The 19516-nt window shown below is 41.0% G+C and overlaps 1 protein-coding gene and 1 long non-coding RNA gene across 11 annotated transcripts in view; one reads left to right on the forward strand and one right to left on the reverse strand.

Annotated features, from left to right (window-relative positions):
* RAP1GDS1 (Rap1 GTPase-GDP dissociation stimulator 1) overlaps positions 1-19516 on the forward strand; it is a 157272-nt gene that overhangs the window by 63599 nt on the left and 74157 nt on the right. For 4 of the 9 annotated variants that reach the window (XM_075929642.1, XM_075929637.1, XM_075929639.1 and 1 more), the window contains exon 3: positions 18909-19040. In XM_075929642.1, the coding sequence (XP_075785757.1) occupies positions 18909-19040 (132 nt within the window). Of the gene's footprint in view, positions 1-18908; positions 19102-19516 lie in introns of those variants that run through there. The other 5 variants (XM_006130130.4, XM_006130131.3, XM_075929640.1 and 2 more) reach the window with 3 other exon arrangements.
* Positions 204-16533, reverse strand: LOC142829543 (uncharacterized). Of its 2 annotated transcripts, none has more exons than XR_012904037.1 (6): positions 16417-16533; positions 15750-15860; positions 13294-13361; positions 6767-6893; positions 5353-5382; positions 204-2433 (listed from the first exon to the last, which is right to left on the reverse strand). It is a non-coding gene; the product is annotated as an uncharacterized LOC142829543 (long non-coding RNA). The 2 variants fall into 2 exon arrangements; XR_012904038.1 differs by having other exon boundaries at positions 16285-16506.

Genomic DNA, 19516 nt, shown 5'->3' on the forward strand with positions numbered 1-19516 from the left:
CTATGTCTGTTCTTCTGTGTGCCTCTAGAGATTATACTTCTGAGAGTGGACTGCCTCTAGGGTCTTTTCTTTGGTAAATAAAGACCAAAACATACAGAGGCATGACAGAGTTAAATTGTTTTAAATAATTTCAATAGATGAGATCAGTGTTTATTTTTAAGTTTTTTTATTATTATCTATTTACATTTTCACAGTTGTGAGAAATTATCAAGTGAGCAGGCATTAGTGATCAGACAATTATGAAAGAACAGTTGACATTGAGATTCCAAAAGTTACTGCTTTCGAACGGAAATAGAATATAAGACACAAATTGTCATCTGCAAATGTCAAAATGTATAATGTAAGCATCCTTAAATCAAGCTCCAATCAGTTAATAAGCAGCATTTTTCTTTATTTGCCTATTTGCAAATGTTGATTATTCTAGATAGAAATATTTTTTCATTGGGTTGTGTGTGAACCATTAAACTGATATTTACCCGTGTTTATGGATAAATCTAATCCTTCTAAGCCATATTATATCTGAAATTTATTGTGAGCCCAATTTAGTGTCTCATAGACACTTAAACTATTTATAATTGGGCAAAAGAATTTGTGAAAGGGCAGATAGCACCTGCCAGTTATTATTAATAATCAAGCAGTTTATAATTGGGCAAAGTAAGCATTCTTAAATAAATCCTATGAAATAGAAGAAAATATTGAAGTAGAAAAAGCCATTTCAGGAGCTCTGAAATCAGGCCAGTTACAAATATTAAGAATCTTAAATCCAATTAAATCCCCCTACTCTGCTGTTTATCAGTGTTTAGCCTCTTTTCTATTCAAGAATACATGGTCTAACCATTTTGGTGATTAATAGGAGAAACTGTTGGCATCTTAAAAAACAAAAGCATTTCCATATCCCAGTAAAATCATTGCTAGAGTTTACATCTAATCCTTGGCAGTTTTAACTTCTTTTACCATGTTGAAGTCCTGGGGTGTTTTTCTTTGGCTGGTTTCTTCTTAGTCTTCTGTGGTTTTTTTCTTATCTGTCAGTGGCAGCCTGCTTGTAAAGTTTGACAGGATAAGTTGATGAGTGCTTGCTGTTAAGCAGAGTAGCAGAGGATATGTGAGTAGGAGGAATGCTCATTTCTGAGGTTTAAAATATGCTTCCCTATTTCCATTATATTATCAGACTACATACCTCTATCAGACTTCTTTAGATTCGCATTGGCTTAGTGTCTTTGGCTATGTCTACACTGCAACGCTATTTCGAGATACCAGAGTATCCCGAAATAGCTTTCCCGAGTCTTCACAGCACGCCCGTTACTTCAAAATATAACAGGCTCGCTATTCTGACATCCCTGTAAACCTCATTCCACGAGGAGTAAGGGACTTTTCAGAATATCAGGTTATTTCAAAATTTGGTGCTATTTAGACAGCGCCAAATTATGAAATAAGCTATTTTGAAATAAGGCTGAAATAAGATATGCAATTTGCATTTCTCAAATTGCATATTTTATTTCGAGCTATGGTGCAGTGTAGATGCACCCTTTTCTGGGTTGTCCTTAGCCTCTACATTTTATGAATATGTAATTTCTTAATGCATATGTGCATTAGAACTTTATTTATTTACTGATAGATGCTTTTCCTTTGTCTTTGTCATGAGAGATTCTCAAGAATATTTTTACAGAGGTGAAACTCTGCTTACTCAATTTCTGAGTAAAGATAAGGTTGAATGCCCAACCTTAGCACTTCTTCCCTCCCTCCCCCCGCAAATGCATTGTGATGTAGTCTTTTTAGTTGGCAATGAGTAAGTTAGGTGTCTGTTGTTATTCATATGGTTAGGAAAAAAAAAGTTTGGCCCAACATTTAAACTGAATTTTTGCACTATACAATAGCATTGTAGCCAGAGGCTTTGGTTAATGAGAACTCCTCTCTACGGGTCAAATTCTACTCTCATTTAGACCAGATTTAACCCAGTGAATATAACAGTGGACTTTGGTTCTAAGTTAAAAGAAAAAAGCAGATAAATCCTCTTTGTTTTAGCCATTGAGCAACTAACAAGGCTGGTTAGTGTAAATATTGTATTGAAATTACAGGGTGAAATCGTGGTCACGGTGAAGTCAATGACAAACTCTCATTGACTTCAGTCTGGCTAGAATTTCATCCACAAAGCTTTTACTAAAGAGCATAATATATCAGACTGTAATAAATCTAGATTTACTATAATTATTTATTAAGGCCCTAGCATTGGTTCCAGGGTAGTTCTGGAATTAGAAAGATTCATCCCATGCTATTTAAAAAATACAGAATAAATGCAATATTTCTGTACATTCATGGTAATTAGAAAATCAGACTTCCAATAACTTGGCAGATGTTCATAAAAATGATTTCCTGGACCTCCCTCAGAAACGCCAAACTGGAGTCCAGACTTCAAATACATTGATTGCAAAGTGGCTGGAGAGAAGACACACAAAACAGATGATAAGTCAGTTCTTGTATTTTATGTTTTGATGTTGTCTATTCAGATATCAGATACCGTACATAATTAGAATTTATGCAGCCATAATGAAATTTCTCTGGACTTTGAAGAGGCCTGATGTTTAAAAGAATTTGTGACAAATACCATTTTAAAGCATTAGGGTTGTGTTTATATAATCTAATCCAAAATTGTTCAGTGGCCAACCTTGGAACCCTAGTGTACTTGGGGAAAGAAAAGAAGAATGTTACTGAATTAGGTAGGAAAAATCTTTGATAAACACCAGATCCCTGGGATTATTATCCAAAATTAACCTAGAGGACAGCCTGATTAGAGCCAAACATTTCATATATGGAATATGATCAATAAGATAATAAAGATGGATAAGATTTTATATCTGTTTATGGCTTTGGCTCAGATATTTTCAACCCAGAAGGCCTCTATCAGTGGAAGAAATGGAAGAAAATGGGATAAAGCATAAACCATTCTTTTGTAAAGTGGAACGAATCCCTGCTTTGATAAAAGACAGGTACAGTCTTAAAAACATTCCCTTGCACTTATGTTCCTGAACAAACGTTTTTCAACAGGAAGAAGGGATAAAACATTTATACTCTGGAATGTCGATGGTTTAAGAAATCATATTATTTCAAACTGTGTCCAAATTTACAGATAAAACATACAAAACAGCAGATTTTAAATCTATCTCAAAGTATTTCATGACAAGATGGGGATGGTTTTAAATATTACTTTGGAGCATGCTGACCTTCTGTGTGAGTTTGATGCACTAGGAGTAAATCTATTACATGCAACCACATGGAGGAGGTATACTATAAAATTTATGGGTCAGCATCACAGCTGATGTAAATCATCATATGAATTAAGTTGGGCTATGCCAGTTGGAAAGTTGAAGATCAGCCTTATAAATTTTATTCAGCCTATCTAAAAACAAAGGGTCATGAAGAGGTGCATGAAAAAGACTGTTGGGGAAACGATAAGCAAGACAGAACACCGGCTTTCAACTAAATTAGAGGCCTTCTGGAACAGACAGTATCCGAAAAGCTTATTCCTAGCTCAGTCACTCTAGGGTATTTCAGACACAAGAGATTATAACAGAAATAAATAACCCATATTTGACAGAACAAAACTTCAGAAGTCTGTGGAGAAAGTTAGTTATTTTTGGCTGCAATATAGTCAGAGTAGGGTCCTAGAAATGTCTACTGATTCCCAGCCTTCTGTTCCTAGATCTAGAAATCTGTGGCATGTAATTGAAATGTAAAAATTAGCATACACATTTCAGAATAAGATAAAGGATTTTTTTACAAACTTCAAGTGGCTCTCAACCTTCCCAGACTCCTGCCCCTTTCAGGAGTATGATTTTTCTTTTGTAACCCCAAATTTCACCCCACTTAAAAACTATTTGCTTACAAAATCAGACACAAAAATATAAAATGATATTGCACAACTTTTTACTGAAAAATTGCTCACTTTCTCATTTTTACCATATAATTATAAAACAAATAAAGTGGAATATAAATATTGTACTTACATTACATATATAGAGCCGTATAAGCAAGTCATTGTGTATGAAATTTTAGTTGGTAGTTATTTTGCGAGTGATTTTTACCTCGCTTCTTATAAAAATTGGCAAATATCCAGGTGAATTGATGTTCCCCTGGAAGACCTCTGTATATCCCCCAAGGATACACGTACTCGTGGTTGAGAACCAGTACCATAGAGTGCTTAGAGGTAGGGATGTTAAAATGCACTTACTTATGTAAACACGTAACCACTGAAATTTTCAGTGGATATACACATTTACATGGGCGGGAGTGGAGCAGCTTCCCGCAAGCACCAGCTCCTATTTCCCCTTGCCCATTATTTCCTCTAATTTTGTCTATCCATGTGCAGAATAAATTTTGTTATGTGCACTGAGGCATGTGCAGACGTGCACCACCAGTAGAAACACATGCCACCAGCAGTGGGCCCTCTGCTAATCAGGTGGGTGACATTTGAATATCTCCTGGGGGGGCCGCCCAAGCACTCAGCTTACAGGGAACACTGCCCTCCCTCCCGCCCCCGCAGCTGCAGAGGCAGCAGTGCAGGGAGGCAGGCAGCTCCACATGAGCAGGGAGCTGTTTAAAAGCCAGCTCCATGCTAGGGATGTAAGCAACTACTTGAGTAGTCTTCCCAGCTGGCCCCCCTGCTGCTGCCTCTGTGTCATAGGCTGTGTCAGAGGCAGAAAAGAGGGGGAGAGCAGGAGCCGGTGTTGGGGGGGGAGCCAGCTTTAAAGCCGATTCCCCCCAACACCATCTCCATGGTACATGAGGGAGAGAGGGACAGGGGAGGCAGAGCTGCAGCAGTCCTGGAGCCGATATGAGCCAGAACTGCTCAGGCAGCTTTTTCTACATTTAAAGAGCCAGTTCCTCCCAGCACCGTCTCCACAGTGCCGTCTGCTCCCTGCCCCCATGCTACTGCCTATCAGAGCAGCGCAGTGAGAGGAGAGGCTGCTGCGAAGTAACCTGTGCAGCAAACCAACCTGTGCCTGCGGCACGGGTCCCAGCGGGAGCCACAAAGCAGCTCCTGTTTGCGGTGGCTCGGGCTGGCCACGAACAGAGGCTGTTCTGGCAGTAGCCCCTGTCTGTGGGGGGGATCTCAGCAGGGAGTTGGGGCTCCCCATGGACAGGGCTGCTGCTCTGCCCCCCCCCTGCAGACAGGGGTCCCCACAGAAAGGAGCTGCTAGATCTGGCAGGAGCACCCAGCTCTTACTACATTTAATCTGCAGAGGTGCACCGGGATAGCTCCTGGACCTGGTGTAAGCCGGGACTGAGGAAGCCTTCCTTTATCAGTTAATCATGTAGTCAATAAAAATGTCATTAATGACACTGTTAGTGGATTACCTGTCTCTTAACATCAACACCACCCAGCACCTGCACACAAAACACAACAATCAAAATTAAACCACAGTATTGCAGCCCACAGGAGACTAAACAATTACATGCCACAAGTAGAGAATAGGGAGGACCAAATGCATCAGTGCCCGAGGCCCCTACAATGGCAGGAAAGTGATTTAAGATATCCCCAGTAGGGTTGCCAGGTGTCCAGTTTTGAACTGGACAGTCCAGTATTTGAGCTTTCTGTTCGGGAAACAAACTGAGAAAATATATATGAGAAAATAGAGATGTCCGGTATTTTCTAAATAAGACGTAATATAGATTGTGATGTAATGTCAAGTGTGTCCGGTATTTTTGCTGAAACCATTTAGCAACCCTATTTCCCCAGACAATTCAAGCAAGTGACTTACACAGCACACTTTGTGGCAGAGAAAGGCAACCTCCCCCAGTCTGAGCTGGGGCAAAATTCCTTACCAACCTCACATATGATGATCATCTTAGACCTTGAACAATATGAGCAAGAACCAGGCAGTTAAGCAAGCATATGCATACTCTTCCCTGTTCAGGTTCTTACCCCATGGAGAATCTTTTATGGTTTTAGGAACTTAGCATTGTGCCATAGAGGTGGGTAATGTTCTCTTTTGCATAGGTTGGGAGAGAGATGCTTTTGGAGGATTCCCCTAGGATTTTTTGTACATGTAGCCATCCTATTGTCTCATAGCAAATGTACATACCTTTTAAAAAAAAGTAATCAAATCAGATCCGTGAAGTCCACAAAAGAACCTCAACAGCATGTTAAAAGATCAGACTTCTCTCTGAAATGTTTTTATTGACCTACAGTTATTACTGAAGATCAGAGAGAAGAGTACTTCTTCTGTTTCTGTTTGTTTCCTTCCTGTATCTTGGCAGTGCTCTGTGATAGTCATTTTAACTTTCCAGAGTCAGGGAGGCCCTGTTCCTCCAAACACCAATAGGCTTAAAAGTTAACCTGAATGTCTAAATAGTGTCTAATTAGAGGCAGGATTAAGCCCCATGGCCCTGTGTGGTGAAGAAGAATGCCCAAATAAGGAGGAGGTGAAGGGAGAGGAAGATGGAAGTAGAAAAGGAGCTAGGAAAGGAGAATAAAGCTGAACAGGAAATGAGAGACCAGGATTGATTTTTAAAAAATTGAATGAAAACTAATATACAAAATATAATGATCTGAATTGATAGAGGTGCTGAGGCTCTAATTCCTGTTGACTTCAGAGGAAATTGCTGGTACTTGTAATTTGGCTCAGCATGTACAGTGCCATTACATATTTTGTAAACAGTTACATACTGTGTTTTCAATAGCACAGAAAGAAAAATGAATATAAAGAAAAGCCTTGATCCTGCAATTTTTTTTTTAACTTTAAGGAGGATTCAAGTAGGTTTTACTCACCTATGTAAAGCTGTGCACATGGTGAAGCATTTACAGATTAAGGGCCAAAAGACAAAGCCTGCTTTTTAGTCTGTCTTTAAGGATCACCATCAGTTCCAATTCTTATATAACAGTGAGTCACAGTGAGCTGAGGAAAGAGAGCGAGAGAGAGAGTGTATTTCTTTAGTGGTTATATTTTCATTTTGTTCCTGAGTACAATGTCTCTGCCGAGGGTCATCTAAATATGAGCTTTCCAATGAAGAGTGAAATGCATAAGGAAATTAAAGGACAGTATATAACAACTTAATATGAATATTTAGATTTTATATTCAAAATAGTTTTACAAAATCTGTACTAATATATTGTATTTTTATCTACAGTATATTTTTAAATGTAATGGAAAAAGGTTTTGATTTGGACATAACTATCCACAAACACACATCCATGCCTTGCAACCCAGGCATTCTGCATTTTGGAAGCATGTGAGAACCAGATAGTGAAACTGGGTATAAAAGTTAAAATTACTGTCCAATCGTTGTCCATGTGAAGAAAATGAAAAAAATAAGTGCCTTAAAGAGGAAGAAATGTATATGATTGTAAATGTTCATTTTTAACCATTTTAGGTAAATAGAATTAGTAACAGGAAAACATTTTAATTGTTAAAAATACATATATATTTTCATTTTGTAGGAAGCTTTCTGGATTTTCTTAGCCAGCATCATCCTTTTATGAGTTTGTTGCCCAAAAGTTTTTTGCCAAAGATTAATAATTTGAGAATTTTTGGAATAGAGATTTGGATACATTCTCTGGCCCACTGGAATATAATTGTATCTAATGATAAAAAAGCAGCTATAGATTTGAGACATGATTTATTCACCAGTGTGCACTTTTTTCAATATACCATTTTGAACATCGGCTAGTGGTTGTGCTTTTAGTGCAGATAGTTCTTTTGATGACAGATATTCTCCTGTTGGAGAATACCTGAAAGGCAGTAGTAGCTAGATCAACAGAATTCTTCCATCAGCCTAGGGCTATCTACTCAGGGATTATCTTAGATAGCCCTAGGTTGATGGAAGAATTAGGTTATCTTACACAAATGCTGCTCAGCGGTATGGATTTTTCACCACCCTTGACAAAATGGGCCTAATTTTCTGGTATATACCAGACATTCCCATTTTACAGAGGGGAAAAGTGCAATTCAGGGAGACTGAGTGTCTTGCCCAGGTCACAGAAGTTAGATGGGTAGAAATATGAGAAAGGACAGACAAAGACTTTCACCCAAGTTTAGCATATAAAGTAAAACTGAATATACAACTTATTGATCAAACTGTTGGCAGATGGGTAAGTGGCCCAGTTGGATATTAGCTATACTTCCTTGTGAAGTACTTCCAAGTACTCGTGTGCATATATATGTACTAATGAGACAGTTTATGTCTATGACAGACTATTTAAAGGGTGATTTTCACCCCTCAGATTACATTTAATTAATGTTTGGGAAGAGGTTTTAGACTATTGGCCCAATCCAGGTTGGTTTATCTTTCAAAAATCTTGAATCTGATATTTTACTTAGGGTCTGTCTACAGATTATGCCGGCATCATTTATGTCACTTAAGGGTGTGAATAAACCACTTTCCTGAGAAATATAAATTATGCTGGCATAAGCGCCAATGTGCACAGCTGTCTCCTGCTTACGTAGCTTCTGACATTCATGGAAGTGTTAATGATGGGAGAGCTCTCTCACATCCGAGCATCTTCACCAGCTCTGCTGCTGCAGCACTATACATGTAGACATGACCCTAGAAATCTCCATACACCATGACTCTACTTCTTTATTAGAAACAAGGGTGGCATCTCTCAGCTGCTGCTGAAGGAGGCTGAACAGAATGTAGACACTGTTGTACCAACAGACATGCTGGAAACACACAGCTAACAGAGAAGGATCCAGTTTGTAGGGGAGATGGAGAATCAGATTCCCAACAAATAACATGTTTGTGGGGAGTAGTTAATGGGGGAGGACATGCCAATAGGAAGTTATACATTCATATTTATCTCTGTATACAAAGAGGGATAATAATATTATTGGGAGCAGTCTTCTGTAAAATGGCTGTCCAAAAGCAGGATGCTTTTTTTAGGTTCAGTAATGGTGAGGCATGTTCTTTATTAGCCACTTTTTATGTTCCTTTAGTCAGACTAGAAGCTATATTTGAATGGGCATCAGAGAATAAGTCAGGAGGACAATGAAAGTCAGACATGCCCAGTGTTCCTTGTGGTAGGCAATGTACTGTAAATATATGTTCTTGGTTTGTGCATCTGTTTGTAGATTTGAGGCTGTGCCAGGCAATAAGATTGTTCTTGTCCCCGTCCCTCACCCAGCTTGCTAAAAGAGTAAAAGGAATGCTTTCTGTTGTGTTGCATGTGGTTCATCATAACTTATTTATCCATTCATCCTCCTCTCCCTATGAGGCGTTCATGTGGGAGTGACATTGAGAAGTCAATGTAATTTTCTGTGGTGGCTGCAGGAGGGTTATAAAATGTCCTTGCAGAAACAATATGTGCATTTTTCAAAACAATATATCACAACATGGCTAGTTTAATAAAGAAAGCAACAGTGAAGTTGCTTAATTATAATTCTGTTGTGTACTCCCTCTTCCCTGTGAAGTTCTGAACTGTGGGAATTATTCCATCTCTAGCCATCTGTATTGAAGCTCATTCTAAATGCTTTCTTGCACCAAAATAATGGTGCAACTTAAACTAATTGTTCAAGGGAGCAGTAACTGAATTTCAGTACTTCTCTCCTAATAGCAAGTGCCAAGTAGCAACATTTCTTCTAAATTATCCTTCCTCCACCCTTCTTTTAATACTTGAAGAGGGAAGAAAGGATACAGAAGATATAAAGAATGAAACATAAAGTGAACAGAAAATATAGCTGAGAGAGAATGAACAGCTTCATTTGAGGGTCTCTGGTTCTTTTCTGATGTGATTTCTACTACTTAATTAACCAGTCACATAGCCCTGGTGCTCTGCTCTGCAATTCAGATCTGTAGCCTAACAGAAGTGGCTACCCACCACCCCTTCATTCTTCCCACGACAGGCACTGCATGAAGCATGAAAAGCAAGAAAATTCACATTTTAATCACCCTGCTATGTTATTAAGAGGGTTTTAGTCCTGTGTGATCTAACATACTCTCTGTGCTCATACATAGCAATGGCAGGAAGGCTAAGCTTTAATCCCATTTCTCAGTTTTTTTCTCACTCTTTTATAATGCAGGTTGGGCCTCCCTCGTCTGGCACTCTCAAGACCTCCAGTAGGGATTTTGCTGGACCAGGAGAGGTCATTTCTGGCCCTTCTGCCATTGTCCCCACAGCCCTGGCCCAGCTGCTGGCCTCCCTGTCAGCTGCCCCCCTCTCCCCCCCCCCCCCGCATGCCCTGCTGACCCCACTGGGCTTCTAGCCCCACTGCCTGCACCAGGCTTCCCAGCCCCACCGGGCAGCCCCCCGATGCACATGAGGCTCCAGGCCCCACTGGCAGCTTGCTGCCCTGCCAGCCACTAGTCCTCCTTCGGGACTCTGGTCCTAGAACATCCTGGTAGACCACGGATGTTGGCAGACCACAGATTCCTGGTTTAGAGAGGTTCAACCTGTATTCTGTTGTTGCCCCTATATAGCCCAAGTGCCTTATCAGATTTCTGGGCTGTGGGAATATAGCAGTTGGAAGTAGAAATTAATGGAGTCTGGTATTTTCTTTGATGCAGACTTGTTTATTTACAAGAAATGTACAAAATTCTGTCTCTTTCATTGCAGAAGTAACCAAGAATAAAAGGAGCAATCTCTTAGCTCACAATTCCCAGGCTTCTTGGCTTTTTTGCCTCGCTTTTTCTGTCTACTGTTTTGTATACAGTAGACAGACATTTAATATTGTAATTATGTTCCTGAAAAATGCTACTTTAATCAATATAATGTTAAGCTAATCCAATTTACCTGTTAGATTTTTTTTCAGCAGGCAAAAGGCAATATATACATATACAGTATAAATTTTAAACAATTTAATACTGTGCACAAGCAAGGATGATTGTGAAGCTTAGGTGAGGTGGTGGAGTCAGAGGGTGGGATATTTCTCAGGTCATGCCTTGCTACTAAATGATGAACTTGCGCTCAGCTGAGCCCTCAAGGGTTAACATGTTGTTAATGTAGCCTCACATTCTAGAAGTGGCAGGGACTGAGGCAAGAGGGAGGATACATAATGGATGCTGCAAACAGTTCCCTGCATAAACTGAACATGATGATGAACCCACACTGTTCTGCTGGCAATACATACATGGCTACCCATGCCAAGTGTGAGAGGCAGCGACACACACACTGTGTGTGTGTGTGTGTATGTGTATGTGTGTGTGTGTGTTTGAGAGAGAGAGAAAGAGAGAGAGACGTATTGCCCCTTTAAATATGCTGACTCCACTTAAAGTACACTGCCCTTGTAAGAAGACCTGGAAGTCCAGACACAAGACTCTGTAGCTGTGAGATCCTGCTTTGTGGAGATGGAAAACAAAGTGGGGGATCTAGATAGAGGGTAGGGGGCCATCCTGACATCAGTGGCTGTCTCCTCTTCCCTCCCCTTCCCACACAGCAAGCAGGAGGATCCCAGGAGCAGCTTCAAGCAAGGGGGTAGGAGCTGTAGGGGGAGGGGCAGCTGAAGTGCAGCTGCCTAGTTGCATACCTTACCACTCACCCTGGTTCTAAACCCCCAAAGGACAGGCTGCTTTTTCAGAAAATCCTCCATATAGTAGACAAAGCAGGCCGCCAATTATACATTATAAGGAAGCATTGTATATCTTGAAATGAGCATGTGTGCTCTAACAGACAACCTTCACTGTTAAGTGAGGAGTTACTGCGATCTCTCTTCACAGACACCCCTCACCAAACAAAAAAACAAACAATCCCCCATATGCCACCTGATGCCTCAGCGCGGATTCACACACACCCCCCTTTTGACCCAGATTGGAATTTATGATTACAGTTATGTTAATTCAAGTATGAACTCACACCTGTCATTCTCAATGAAATTTTAACTCAACCCATAACAACATTTCACCAAGCTCATAACACTATGTTGCATACAATGGGCCTGATTATCAAAGGAGCTGTTGCACGTACACATTAGTAACAGATGATGTGCATTCTATGATTGGTGACAGTTTTCAAAAGCACTATGGGTGCATGCGTATAGGCTGAAAATAAAGCCATCAAAAAAAGCTTCTCAAGTCTCTTTACACCAAAGGGATTTTGAAAAGTGGCTCTGGAATATCAGGCTGCCCACTGTGCAGGATCTGTAAGGCCACAGACAGTTTAACAAGCGGTGAAGGGATTTATCTAGGGCCTGTTATCTTCCTCAGGCATTCCTGAGAATAGTTAGAGCTGGTGTTGTGTCTACACAGTTCTCCTTCCCTCTGTCTCAGCAGACCTATAAGCAGTGAAAATGTGATTCAGCTGGATTTTAGCTTTGCTGAACACACCATGATTAACAAGCATTATTATACAATAGTGTATTGTAACACAATAGGGCCTTAATAAAAATTAATGCCTGAAACATTTATTAAAAACCAACAAGCTTGGAAAGTGTCTAGCATGTACTTGTAGAGATAAAGTCTCTGAGCACCCCCTTGTGCCCCAGTGTAGCACTGCATGTCCACCCCACCTTGATTTCTCCTAGTGGAGCAGCAGTAGATTCAGTTTTAACAGCCAAAGGCAAGAAGAAGATAACACACAATAACCAGATGCCATGTTCCTTTTTATTAAACTTGCAGGCCAAGAATCATTACAATAGATACAGTTCATCACAGCCTGATTTCAACCCTTCCAAACTTACTGTCCAAATCCAAATCTTAGGCCAGGTCCACACTACAGTCAAAGTTTGGCTTAACATATATAATTCTAGCTACATTAAAAAAACACAGATGGAGTCGATGTACCTTAAGCCAAGCTTCAGCGCTGTCCTTACAGCAGGAAACACTCCTGTCAACTTCCTTTACTCCTCATGAGGAGTAGGAGTTCCAGCGTCACCAGGGTGCCCTCAGTGTTTGGTTTAGCAGGTCTTTACTAGATCCGCTAAATCAAACTCCAGAAGATCGACTGCTTTAGCGTCGATCTTCCGGGAAGTGACGAAGTGGCCTTAGTCAACTGAGGCTTGTCTCCTGGTGTCAGAAGAGAGTAACTGCAATCCACTGCAGACAGCCTGCCTTCTGCTCCTTTTTTCCTTGCTACTTTCTGTTCCTCTTTATATAGCTCATTTCCAAAGGCAGGACAGGGCGTCCTAGATCATTCTTAGGTGGCAGGCACTTGCTTGTCCCTTAAAGGGATAGTATCCTTTTTCTCTATACACTCTTTCATAGTAACAGGTAATAATAGTCCCACCATAGATTCACAGAAAATCAGACTAGTCTTCTCCTGGGCCTGCCAAAGGAACAAATAGGGAAGGTGGGGGAGAGGTTACACTGTTTTACCTGTTTACACTGCTAAACACTTTTACAGTTCTTAGTACGAAATATTTTTCTTACTCAGCATGGCCTGTGGGTACATCAGCCTCCATAAGCTGTGGGAGCATAATTTTTCAAAGGCTGGGATTCTGCAGGACAAAAACAAACAAGCAAACCAGGATTGGTGTTTAAAATCACCCTGGCAGTACCACTCCATAAATGCATGTAATATGCTATATGACTCCAGAACAAATAAAAACAAACTGACTTAGCCTTCCATAGTTTTCAGATGTTATTCATCATTTCTGACTCCATTCCCCTCTTCTGCAGGTTAGTCTAAGAAGGCTGTAAGACATCATTTGGGTGGGTAAGACTCATCAGCTAGTCCCTTCTTGGTTATTAGAGGGAAACCCAAGAGTGAAGGAAAACAATATATGTTGATTTTTTTTTAATTCTGCCTGCAGCAGCAGTCCTCCACAGTTCAGACCAAAGTTACAGTGCCTCCTAAAGACTGCAGAATCTTAACTAGAGCTGTCAAGTGATTAAACTACAGGCAGTCCCCGGGTTATGTACAAGATAGGGACTGTAGGTTTGTTCTTAAGTTGAATTTGTATGTAAGTCGGAACTGGTACATATTGTAGGGGAAACTCTAGCCAAACATTTCTCCAGAGCTCAGTTTTATTCTCCCACACCTCACTTCCCTCAGTCCTTTATTCTCAAGCTGAGGTGTCTGCTGAGAAAAGCCGCTCTGCGTCTCCCTGGTCTGCTGGGGGGGAGGGAGAGGGGGCCTCTCGCTTCGCATCTCCCTGGTCTGCTGGAGGGAAGCAGCTAGTGCGGGGTTGCCTCACCCCGTTTGTAAGTAGGGATCCGATGTAAGTCGGATCCATGTAACCCGGGAACTGCCTGTAATTAGTCACTTAATTGCACTGTTAAGCAATAATGGAATACCATTTATTTAAAATATTTTGGATATTTTCTATATTTTCAAATATATTGATTTCAATTATAACAAAGAATACAGTGTTTACTGTTTTAATTTTTTATTACAAATTTTTTTACTGTAAAAAACAAAAATGTATTTTTCAGTTCATCTCATACAAGTACTCTAGTGCAATCTCGTAAGTGGAACTTACAAATACTGAATTATATACAAAAAAATCCTGTATTCAGAATCAAAACAATGTAAAACTTTAGAGCTTACAAGTCCACTCAATTCTACTTCTTATTCTGCCAGTCACTCAGATAAGTTGGGTTACAATTTGCAAGAGATAATGTTGCCTGCTTCTTGTTTATAATGTACCTGAAAGTGAGAACAGGCTTTTACATGGCACTGTTGTACCTGGCATTGCAAGATATTTACGTGCCAGATATGCTAAAGAGTCAGATACCCCTTTATTCTTCAACTACTGTTCCAGAGGACATGCATCAGTCGTGGGTTCTGCTTGATAACAATACAGAGCAGTGTGTACTAATGCACTTTCATTTTCACCATCTGATCAGATGCCACAAGATCAATAAGTTTTCTCCTTAAATATACTATCCCAATATAGTGCTCTCGACTTGACTTCAGGTGAGTTTATGTGCTCTGCACAATGAGCTAAATTGTGAGGAGCACTGAGGGTGGATTCTGCTCAGAGTTGCAGTGGATGATTGGAGATGCTCTACGACTCTCTATCAGACAGCTGCAGGCCAAGTGCCACAGGGTGTGCTATAAGTAGTGTGTATTGTAGAGCCTTCCTTCCACTTGTCCATGAAAGTAGAACATGTATTTCCCACAGTGCTTGCTGTCAGCTACTAGCAAGGTGAGGTGGAATGGCAGGCATGGCCATGCCCCCAGTAGCTTGGAAGTACTGCTGGACATGCTAACTAGTCCCTACCATTGTCTTTGTGCTTGAGAAATCCTAGTGTCAGTACTCTACCTAGGTGATGGGGGTCAGTGTATGAAGGGGAGGAAGCAGGGGAAGGCATTTTGGGTTCTGAAAGGGGGAGGAGATGTGGTAGTGGTTTCAATAATGCTGATTAGTAAGAAAAAGACCCATTTCTGTTTTCATTCACTCCTGCTGATACTTAGATTTCCAGCCCAAGTCTAATGAGCTGACGAGTGTAATTTTATTGGCACTCACTTGCTTATCTCAATAAAATAAATCAGAGTGTATTTGCTGCACATAACTTGCCTGGAGCACCATTTAATTTATTTCCCTCACTTCTTGCAGGATGCAGGATGTATTTTATTCTATTTTTGTAATTTATGCATTGCACAGTAATGAGTCCATCAAACTGAAGGCTGTAAAAATAAGACTGGATACTGTATATCTCAGTAATGTGGCAAGTGAAACCACATTAACGCCTCCTGCATACTAATTGTGGCTAACATTAAACGGATCAGTAGAACTCTACTTCAGTTGCTGAAATCAAAGAGGACTGTTATCCCATGGATACAAATGAAACTACTCTCTGGAACTCTTTTTATCAGTGATGAGCATTTTTGTGTGTATGTAAATCATCTCTTTCATCCATGCAACTATTCGAAAACTTACCTGCCAAGTGTGTGCTTTAGTCATTTGTAATGTCTTCTAAATGGATCTTTAAGCTTCTGTTGGGATGATATTAGGTTCCTCAGCATATCTGAAAACTCACAACTTGTAAGCCTGTAAATAGATTAATAATAAGTAGCACTTATCTCATATGTTGCTGTTGAAAGTGCTGTAAAATATTAGTTAATGAATCCCTGTTCAGTAATAACCAGATGTTGTCACCATTTTATAGATAAGGACTTTGAGGCAGAGCATGACTTCTAGGTCATACATAGCAAGTCAGTGACAAAGACAGAATCCAGATCCAGAGTTCTTCTTTCCCAACCTAGAGGTTACCAATTTATGGCCTGTAGAACATTTGGTTGGGGGACCCCCTAAGTTTTCATGAAAAAAATTGACTCCTTTTCTGACCAGCTCTACTTAGGATTCACGGCCCTCACTTCCCCATTTAAAGACAATACCCCCCATCAATCTGAGATCCTGATTTGAAAGGCATGATATTAAATGCAAAGTGCAGTTATTATTATTGTTGTCCTACCTCACTTAATTTAGGACATCTTCTGTTGCTTTACTTGCAGCAGCCAATGTGGATAGAGGGTGATGAAAGGGAAATTGCAGCTGATAGTATTTAGTTAACTCTCTGCTCAACTCTTAAGCATCCTACACTTACCATTGCATTCAGGCTGTGAGATTGCAGCTTGTGCTGCTTTAACTTAGTTAGCTCTGATACAAATAGCCATGAAGATGTGGCAACAGCACATGGTCTAGCTAGCATGAGCTGTGCAAGCCTATCTGATATCCTGCTATTTACTCAGGTCGCTATTTATGCTGCCACAGCCTCACTACTATTTTTAGCCCTGCCAGCTAGATTGAAGCTAGCTTGGATAGGTCTACTTGTGCTGAGTCAGACCTTCAGCTGTGGTGAGATGCCCCCTTACTTACAAGACTGGTTTATACCTCATATCCAACCCCCAGTTTCTCCTGGTATTGACAAGAAGTGTTTTGAAGTGATGTGAGAAGGTTGCATGCATAGCTGACTCCGAGGGCGCCCCAGCCCTGTTAAATGCAGCAAAAAAAATGAGCACCCACCAACAGCCCAGCTCCCCTCCTGTCCCTCCCTCAGCATCTCCTGTCCACATGTGGCCTGCAGATCAATTATTCCCCCTCTGTCCTGAATCTTTCAGCCAGCTATTTTGTGGTGTGCAGGAGACACTGGGAGCAGGAAGGGAGGAGTGGTGATGGGGTCTGGAGTGGAGGGGGGGCCTGGGCTGATCAGGGGTTGAGTACCCCCAGGGAAAGTTGGAAGCCAGCGTCTGTGGTTGCATAACTTGTAGCATTTACAAGACACCGCCACCCTGCCAGAGAGAGGGAGAGATTTAAAACAGCAAATTGAGTTCAGATAGATTTGTTCTGCTTTGCACAAGAAAATCAATTACTGCATCTGAACTGACATTCTTAGAGGATGCAGTAACTTGTAGCATGAATGATGAAATACAAAAGTCCTGTTGCATTTATAAAATGACAAAATAACAACTGCCCTCTAATCATATGGATATTGTACTTATGTTAATCTGAAATGTAAAAACCTTTGACAATAGAGAAAGAACACATACTTAGTATGTAGTACCTCTTGCTTTAATCCCTTTGAGGATTACCGATGTTTTTCAATTCTGAGAGTAGATTATCATCCAAAAATGGAAGGTGGGCCTTGTCAGTGTACAGATGTCCCTCAACCACTAGATGTAAAGGTAAGAGTCCTCCTTGACACACTTGATCCTAACTCAGCATAGAGATCCAGTTTCATTTCTTCTGCCCTCGCCCCTGGAGTCCAAGAGTACGTACTGCTGCCTGAGCACAGTAATTCCCAGCACACCAGTGTGTCTGGAGAGTGAGAGAAGACCAATGTCTACATACTCTGTCTCCTTTCCTCATACTTCCAGACTCGTGCATTGACTACATGGCTCTCCAAGAGGAGTGGGTCTCCTCCACCTCTATTTTTGTACAAAGTGGACTTGCCCCATGATTGGTCAGCTCTGTTTACCACCTGTTCAGCGTAACATTGAGCAGTCTCTACTAGAGGTGCTACATTGGCACATCTGCATGTTGGGTGAAGAAACTCTGTGAGGTTGGGGGAGAATTCTCCTGTTGGCATAATTGCTGCATCCCTCAGGAGACAGAAGCTATGTCAGCAGGAGAGTGTCTGCTGTTGTGGACAGCACGTGAGTCTCTGTAACTTGCATCTCTTGGAGGACAGTAGGGCGGTGTCTTTTTAACACCCCTGAGCAATGTAGGCTAGATCAAGTTAACCGGTAGCATAGACCTGCCTGAAGATGTTGGACTGCCACAGACCTTTTTGTGCTCTAAACTTTCATCAGGATTTTGTCTTATCCCTCTCTGCATTAGTTTCCCCATCTGTTTTTCAAATGAGGATGATCCTAAACTTTTAGTTACCACACAGTTGCCTTAGAAATATGAACTGATATTTAGTGCTTTGAAACATTGTCTTAGATCAGTGATGGGAAAACAGGAATGGTGGGTGGGCTTCATGAGTAGCCCTCCCTTACTTCAGTGGGCCACAGCAGCTCACAGCCCACTGGGTTTCCACCCGCAGTCCCATGACCCCTCCGCCTGCCTACTTCCCTTTCCCCATGTGCTCTCACACACCAGAGCCCTGCACTCGCCTGCTTCTCCCGCTCTCTCTCAGCACATTCAGAGCACGTGATTCGCCTGATTCACACTCCATCCCTGTTCCCCCGTCCCCCCCGTTCTGGAACAGGACTGCTGTGCAAGAAAGGTGAGGAACAGGGATAGGAAGTGAATCAAGTGATTCATGGTGCTCTGAAACTGCTGGGAGGGAGGTTGGAGGAGCAGGAAGCGTGGGACTCTGGTGCCCCGGTGAGTAAGAGGCACACGGAGGAGGGGAGCAGCCAGGGGGCAATGGGCCATAGGTTGTCCATCTCTATTAGATATGCACTGTTAGATGAACACTGTTAGATCAACCTCTGCCTTGTATGTAGCAAAGTAGTTGCCATGAGACTTGCCTTTAAGCAATGTCTAGATTTACATTAAATTTTTGTGCATGTGCATTTTCAAAATTTTCTCTTCCCTCTTTTTTAAAAAAAGCTGTACGTTATGATGCAAGTGACTTTTTTGGTTTTATATGTTTTTCAGATACGGAGACAAGTGAAAAAATCCAAAAAAGTGGAATTCTTCCGGTGTTTGCAAGTCTGTTGACTCCACAATCTTCCTGCCCAGCAAAAGTAGCTAACATCATAGCAGAAGTAGCCAAAAATGGTGAGGTTTTCCACAAGAACTTTTCTGCTGGAACATCTTCAGTTTTGCACCTCACTTGTCAGTATGTTTTATTTCATTTATGTTTTCATTTTGTAGATTAGAGTTTTCCATCTAAAATAAAAATAAAATTAATGGAGATTGCCTATCTCCTAGAAGTGGAAGGGACCTTGAAAGGTCATCAAGTCCAGTCCCTTGCCTTCACAGCAAGACCAAGTACCATACTCTCTGACAGATTTTTGCCTCAAATGGCCTCCACCAGGATTGAACTCACAACTCTGGGTTTAGCAGGCCAATGCTCAAACCACTGAGCTATCCCTCCCTTTCACCTTTTCTGTTTCCCCTTCACCTTTTCTGTTTTTCTGTTGTCAATGTTTTGTTGCCACTTGATTTGTTTAGTGTGTCTTTATCCTCTTATGACTGCATCACAACAGTGTTTGGTTTCAGGAGTTTTCAGTTTAATTTTCTGTTATCTGAAA

Source organism: Pelodiscus sinensis, chromosome 5 (assembly GCF_049634645.1).
Source record: "Pelodiscus sinensis isolate JC-2024 chromosome 5, ASM4963464v1, whole genome shotgun sequence".
Classification (NCBI taxonomy): domain Eukaryota; kingdom Metazoa; phylum Chordata; order Testudines; family Trionychidae; genus Pelodiscus; species Pelodiscus sinensis.